At 33.0% G+C, this 7,799-nt stretch overlaps 1 protein-coding gene across 1 annotated transcript in view; it reads left to right on the top strand.

Annotated features, from left to right (window-relative positions):
- rxfp2b (relaxin family peptide receptor 2b) overlaps positions 1-7,799 on the top strand; it is a 27,629-nt gene that overhangs the window by 6,451 nt on the left and 13,379 nt on the right. The window contains exons 6-14 of the mRNA XM_016560967.1: positions 1,960-2,031; positions 2,183-2,254; positions 2,992-3,063; positions 3,340-3,414; positions 5,924-5,995; positions 6,829-6,900; positions 7,008-7,079; positions 7,169-7,240; positions 7,576-7,647. Coding sequence (XP_016416453.1) covers positions 1,960-2,031; positions 2,183-2,254; positions 2,992-3,063; positions 3,340-3,414; positions 5,924-5,995; positions 6,829-6,900; positions 7,008-7,079; positions 7,169-7,240; positions 7,576-7,647 — 651 coding nt within the window. The remainder of the gene's footprint in view (positions 1-1,959; positions 2,032-2,182; positions 2,255-2,991; positions 3,064-3,339; positions 3,415-5,923; positions 5,996-6,828; positions 6,901-7,007; positions 7,080-7,168; positions 7,241-7,575; positions 7,648-7,799) is intronic.

The following is a 7,799-nucleotide window of genomic DNA, read 5'->3' as shown; positions in this document are numbered from 1 at the left end:
GTTTTTTTTTTAATTTAGAAAATAAAAAGTCCTGCTCAAAAAGAAAAATCATAGTGAGGGACAGGCCAAAAGCTTACCCTTACCAGCATAAATGCTATTTAAATTATTTAAAATAATATTTAATTGACTTTTTTATATATATAATATTGATTAAAACATACATAGTATTGTTATGTTTTTAAATTGCACATTTATTTGTTGTTATATTAAATCTATGTTGATTATTTCTTAGGGACACAAAAGGCACTGATTTCGTGGAATGACCCTTGTACTGCCATTTTGGTCCCCTTTTTAATGGAATATATCACTTCCTTTCAAAGGTTTTTGGTCTGTAAGATATTTTAATTTTTCTGAATGAAGCCTCTAAAAAAACAGTAATATTTAAAATGTTTTCACATATTTAAAAAAATATATTTTATTAAATCTTAAGATATCATTATAATATGCTGATTTATAATGATTATCAATGCTGAAAACAATTGTATGAAACCGCTTAATATTTTGTGAAAACTGTAATACATTTTTTCAGGATTATTTGATGAAGAAAATGTTCAAATGAACAGCATTTGTTTGAAATAGATTTTTTTTGTAATATTTTAATAATCTGCTGTCACTTTTAATCACTTAAATGCATCCTTGCTGAATAAAAGTTTTAATTTATTTTTTTAAATAACCCCAGTTTTATAAATTTATATTAAAATTTTATAAATTTAAAATTTTTTACTTTTTTCATTAGAGTATTAGAAAGGAAGTGGATATGCAGTACCAGGTGTATATTAAGTCATTAACATTTTCATAAATACACCAAACTGAAAGTGCTTCTCTAAATAGAAGTGATTTATATAGTTAATGAATAAATGCTTAAAGGGGTCCTATTATGCTCTTTTACAAAGTCTTGATTTTGTTTTGGGGGTGTACTAGAACAGGCTCTCATACTAGGTTGTTCGAAAAACACATTATTTTTCACATATTTTACATTATTACAACACCTCCCTCCTCAGTCTGGCATGAACGGCTCAAATAGTTCCTGTATAAAATGAAGGCCCGCCTTCTGAAATATGAAATGTGCTGTGATTGGTTAGCTGGGCCAGTGTGTGTTGTGATTGGCAGCACTAGGCGCCTGGTCGGGAAATGTCATGCCCCTTACCATAGCCGCCTGCGAGCTTCAGTGTTAATATTGCATCAAAATCAAATCAATTAGAGGGCGATTTAATCCCGGATGATTGTAACCACTCTAAGTTCGTCTGCCTTGGGAAAGCTAGCATGTCTCCGACATAGTGATAACACTCGTTGCCTTCTCTAGTGCAGCTCAACCAAGGTCTCGTCCCATTCGTCGGAAAATATGCGTTGTAGTCCAAACGAGTCGTTCATTGTAGTTTTTGAAAAGTGATTTCTGTTAAACAAAATATCTCCTTTTGAAGTGGACTTTGAGCTTTGTAACTTCGCAGATCTGTAGTCCAAACGAGTTGTTCGTTGTAGTTTTTGAAAAGTGATTTCTATTAAATAAAATATCTCCTTTTGAATTGAACTTTGAGCTTTGTAACTTTGCAGATCTTTTTTATGCTCAAACAGCAACATTACAGACTAACTAAAGTTGAAAAAGTGAAAAAGCATAATAGGACCCCTTTAAATTCTTTTAAAACCAACAAAGTTATGCAAACTATGCGAGTACTTAATTTAGTTCTTTTACCTTCCGCCTCAGTGCCGATGGACTGGGAACCCCACTGTGTGACATTAAGATTTATTTTAAACTAAATTCAAGCTGCTGTCTGATTGTTAAACAAGCTGGGAAGCTAAAAGGGCGTTTTAATGCATTCAGACCTTGAGATGGCTTGACATTAAATCAAACATGAAAAGTCAGTCATTGTCATTTTAGTCTGTAGACTAGATATTTTATCAGTTTTGTAAACCTGTTAAGCTTAACAACCTGTTGACCAAATTGCTGATTTTTTTTTTTAGGTTTCTCCAGGATAATTGCATTGGCACTGTTTCCATTCATGCGTTTAGTGGACTATATAAGCTGCAAAAACTGTAAGTGTCTATTTTTTGAATACAGAAAATAATGTCAAGCACTGGATTTGAAATGAGTTCAGACAGTATTCATGACCTTTATCTAATACAGTAAATAGGAAGATATATCGACATGAATGAGCACTTGTATTTGCTTGATCTTGTGTTGTAGATCTTTGAGCCAGAACTGCATCTCCTTACTTTCCCCTGGAGTGTTCAGTGATCTTCATAAACTCAAATGGTTGTGAGTACAACCTTCAACACATCAGCAAGCTGTAAATGCTGTTCATATATAAAAAATTATCTTGCCTTCTTCCAAATTTAAGATGATTACATCAGTCATATAGTCTACACTGTATAATATCTATAATGTATTGAAACAGCAGTAGATTCCTGTACTTAAATGTAATTTTTGTGCATAAGTACAAAATACATATAAATTTTTTTTGACCAAGAATAAAATCTTTATTAAAAGATTAGGTTACAACATTTTTAGATTACATTAAAAATTCATAGTATACGCTACTATTCAAAGTCGGTGATATTTTTTAAATGTTTTGTAAAGAAGTCTCTTATGCTCAACAAGTCGGCATTTGCTGAATTTTTAGTCTTCAGTGCCACATGATCCTTCAGAAATCATTTCAATATGCTGGTTTAGGGTTCAAATCAGTGTATTATTAATGTTGGAAACAGCTGTGTAATGTTTTACCGTAAAAAAAAAGCTTAAAACAGCATTTATTTGAAATCATTTGTAACATTATAAATGACTTTACTGTAACTTTTGATCAATTTAATGTGTTCTTGCTGAATAAAAAATGTTTTTTTCTTTAAAAACTTTAAACAAACTTTAGAACAGTAGCGTAGCTGTACTGAATCTACAGGTTGTCAGGGTGAATTAGGAAAGGCAGCAAAATTCATTATTTTGGCTGATAGTTTAGGGATATTTTTGCAGGTTTTGAAGTGTTATTTCATCCTATTCAGGATTTTGGATGACAATCCCATAACAACAATTACAGCCAACACATTTACTGGCCTGAGTTCCCTCTTCTTCTTGTAAGTCTTAATCAATCTTCACAAGTGTTGGACTTGTTCATTTCCTTCTTTTGTTTAAACAAATCCCGTTATTTGAGTGTGAAGTGCTGCTCTTCAGAATCAGTGTTTCATAGTTCCAACCCAGCTGATTCAGTCACAAAAAAATATTGCTCTGAAAAATATAATATTTGCATTGCAACTGATTTAAGTCTGTGCACTGTAGTTTTGAATGTCTTTATGAGGTTTCTGCTGACAGGTTATGATGTTCCGGCTCCCCTCATCTCATCATCTGTACAGGTCAATGGTGAACACCTCTCTAGAACAGCTTCCAGACTCCAGACTCTGCACCCATGTGCCCTTTCTCAGCTGGCTGTAAGTATCTGCTTCTCTTCTACTCAATATAAATGTCACGACTTGCTTGATTTTGAATTCAAAAGATGCTGGCAGTAGGCAGTGGGGCAGCTCAGGTTTTGGAACAGAGCTACGATATACTGGTGTACAAAGAAACCGCCTACTATTCTTTACTCATCAAAAATTGATATCTTACAAGACATTAGAGTTAACCACTGTGTTTTAGCCTGATTAAACAATTGGGCTGCCTGTGGCGCATTTGTACCTGTCACAAGTACTTTTATTGCGCAAAGTAGGTCTCATATTCAGACAAAAAAAAAAGTCTTGACTGACAGTGGTGACATATTTGAAATATCCATTGAACGTGTTCTTGCAATTTGTTTCACCCAGGCACCCAGGCAGGTGTTTGAGAGTGAAACTAAGGCAACCAAAGAAATATTCAGGAATTACTGAAGGGCTTGTCCCAATAATGTCTTATATTACATAATTCAGAGGGATGTGTATTTTGGAACCTCTCAAGATCTCCAGCATAATACTGTTTTACATACTTTGCTTGTTTTTAAACTGCAAAACAGTGAACTCCAGTTAAAGTGAATTATGCCAAATTAGAACACATAGTAAGAGATAGTTTTTGTATAAGATTCAAGAACAGTTCAGATTGCTCATTGAATATTAAACAGTTATTATAGCAATATTGAAGATATTCTATACATTGTATATGGGTTATTGTATATAGACTGTATATACATTGTATATAGATATTCGAAACATTGGTTACAATGGTAATTTAAAGTGTTTTCAGTTAATTTCTACATATTAATAATAATAAATAAATATTATCATTCATATATAACACTTTCTATTCTATTTTTTTTTTTTTTTTTTTTTTTTTATCTTTTTTTTTTTTTATTTTTTTTCGCATTTTTTTTTTTTTTTTTTTTTTTTGGGACTTGGCTGTTTTCAGATTGCAGACAGGTTTGAATGCTACTGGGACTCGTCCTTCTTTATAGCATCTCTGTAGTACAAGAACAGTATGTTCTCAGTTGCTAATGCCACTGTTATTCTCTCTTTGGCCATGGTGTCCGTCACTGGCAGCCAAGAGCAACAGAATGAGTTGGATTTCACTGATGTGCCGACGTGTTTCTATGAGTGAAACCAAATTTCAATTAAATTCAATTCAAGTTTATTTGAATAGCGCTTTTCACGATACAAATCGTTGCAAAGCAGCTTTACAGAAAATTAAGTTTCTACAATATATTTAGTAATAGCTTATCAGTGGTGACTGTCAGTTAATGTACATATGGCAGAAATGTACGGAAAAATCAATTAAAGACGTAATCAAACAGATGATGAACACTATTAACAGCAATTATTATATGTTGCAATCAAACTAATAGCAAAGTTTGGTAGTTTTATATGTTGTTTCAGGGTTGGCATCATCTGAGGTCCTCTGAGGGGTTGGCATCATCTCTTCTCAGGTGTTCTGGATCCAGACTGAAGCTTGTGTAAATCCTAGTTACCATGGGATGTCAATCCCGTGGCAAAAACAGAGAAACAAATAGAGACATAATTAGCGTAGCTGCTGTTCCAAACAAGCAAAATTGATTTGTTTAACACAAACTAAAGAATAATAATGTGCATTTAATCAGATATAACTGCAGTACAAGATTATGAGATGCATTATTTGAATGCTTGGCCAAAGAGATGTGTCTTTAATCTAGATTTAAACAGAGAGAGTGTGTCTGAACCCCGAACGTTATCAGGAAGGCTATTCCAGAGTTTGGGAGCCAAATGCGAAAAAGCTCTACCTCCTTTAGTGGACTTTGCTATCCTAGGTACTACCAAAAGTCCAGAGTTTTGCAACCTTAGGGAGCGTGATGGATTGTAGCATGGTAGAAGACTAATTAGGGTACATCCGTCTAGTTACAAATTGTAATCCAAGAGATTCTGTGTACTTTTTTGGTCCAATAAGTAATATCTCTGTCTTTTCCGAATTTAATAGGAGAAAATTATTGGTCATCCAATCTTTTACATTTTTAACACACTCTGTTAGCTTAGATAATTTAGAAGTTTCATCTGGTCTTGTTGAGATATATAGTTGAGTATCATCAGCATAACAGTGGAAACTAATCCCGTATTTTCTAATAATATTACCAAGGGGCAACATGTATATTGAAAATAGCAGAGGACATAGGACAGATCCTTGTGGCACTCCATACTTTACTGTTGATAATTGAGATGACTCCCCGTTTAAATAAACAAAGTGGTAGCAATCGGACAGGTAGGATCTAAACCATCTTAAAGCCTGTCATATCATCTAGATAGACCTGCCAAATCATCTTAGACCTTCAGCTCTCATGTTATCTTTAAATATCATGTATATATAAGCTTTAAATCTTTAAATATCATGTATATATGAAGTACATGTCAGTTTGCCTGTATTATATTTACTGGAATGTTGTATGTCCAGCATTTTTATTTGCATTATGAATGTTTACACATCAATACACATTGACATGCTCTTTTAAAGGGATTTCGAGGGGAACCGCATTAAGACTTTGGGCTTGTCAACTTTCCTCAGTTGTGAACATCTGACTGTGCTGTGAGTATAAACATTATTAGTATTCATATTATACCATCTGTATAATAAGCTTTAAAGTTAGAAGTCAATATTTCACTTGAATGTAATTTAAATAATTGAGATTAATGCATAGTTTAAATTATTTTATTTTGCATTATTTTCAAATGTAATAAAACATTTTTCTGTGCAAATTATATCAGCATAATTTGAATATTTTATCTCAGACTTTTGGTTCCAACTTTGTTTTAATTTATATTTTCTCTGATCTAAATAATTTAAAAGTAAAAACTTATAGAGTGTGTTAATGTAGCCAGTGTTATAGTATCATTAAGATATTGTAGTTTTTACCAATATTTGGAATGTTTATATTTTTACATTTTCTATTTTCATGTTAAATTATAGTTAAAGTTTTAGTCATTTTGTTGTGTGCTTTTGTCTTTTTTTTTTTTTTTTTTTTTAAGTCTACATAATTTATATTATTTTTATTTCAGTTTTTCAGTTTTAGCTATTTTAGTATTTAAAAGAAAATTTAAAATATTTTCTTGGCAACTAGCTGAAATCAAAATAAGTTTTTTTTATTTCAATTAACCTTTATTTTATTTCAAGTGATTATTTTTATTTTTATTATTTTATTTTATTTTTAGTTAACTATAATAACACTAATTGTTGCATGTAAGAAAACAATAAAACTAAATCTCCCTCTTTATGCTTGAAAATCAGTTTCTGTACTTTTAAGCTCCAGCTGAAAACAGACAGTTTTAAAAAAGGAAACAAGGAGTTAAAGAGACAAGTTCCAGATCAGGACCCTCTCGATGTGGTTGATCCTCACTCTTCTCATCCTTGCTGTTTTCTAGGTCATTGAGAGCCAACCTCATCAAGAGTTTGCCAGAGAACACCTTCCAATCTCTGCGCATGATGGGAGACCTGTAAGTGAATATGAAGCATTGCTGTGAATGTGAGTGTGTGCATGGAAACAAAGGGGTTAGTGAGTTATTAGTGAGTTTAATTTGACATGTCCTCTTCGCTTTTGCAGGGATCTGTCCAGTAACTTGATAAAGGAACTTCCAGTCAGTATATTCAAGGATTTACCCTCATTGCAGATTCTGTGAGTAACTGTGCTGCTGTCTGTAAGTACACTTCATTATTACGTGTAACTGTTACATAAAATGGCCTGCTGTGTTTTCTTATTTGTAGGAATCTGTCCCAAAACCCGCTGGACCACATCCATCCAGGCCAATTTAACCACCTAATTCAGCTCCAGTCTCTGTAAGTAACAGCATTATCTGCAGTTTTCATGAGATTTTCAACAATTAATGTTAAAAAAAATGTCATATGCTGTTGTGACCACACAACAAAGGTGGGTTTCCAAATTAAATGAGTCACATGGAGTTGAGTTAATGTTTGTGGGCTTGATTCGGGCTGCAGCGCAGACTGATGATAAAACAAACAAACAGCAGACCAGGCTGTGTTCCAGAATCAGAAATTCTAGTAATCACTGAGGCTCAGAGCTTGTAGACGGTGAGTGGATGGAGGTCAGCGGAATAACCGAAGGCTCCTGATAAAGGACTTAATAATAAAGCTTGGATACTCTGTTTCTGCAGTGGCTTGGAGGGAGTGGAGGTCCCAAATATCCAGACAAGCATGTTTCACCCCATGGATAACCTCTCCTACATGTAAATATTTCATTCCACTAATCTTTCAATTAGTGGAATTCAAAATATCTCAATTCACAGTAGAGTAATTATATTCAAACTTTTTTTATACTGAATACCATGTACATAATAGTGTAGATAATAGTTGGTCAAGTGTGTAAAGCTATATATAT

The sequence above is a fragment of the Sinocyclocheilus rhinocerous genome, unplaced genomic scaffold (assembly GCF_001515625.1).
Source record: "Sinocyclocheilus rhinocerous isolate Xijiao unplaced genomic scaffold, SAMN03320098_v1.1 scaffold259, whole genome shotgun sequence".
Classification (NCBI taxonomy): domain Eukaryota; kingdom Metazoa; phylum Chordata; class Actinopteri; order Cypriniformes; family Cyprinidae; genus Sinocyclocheilus; species Sinocyclocheilus rhinocerous.
Note: the sequence above shows the minus strand (reverse complement) of the source record. Positions and strands in the feature narration are given on the sequence as shown.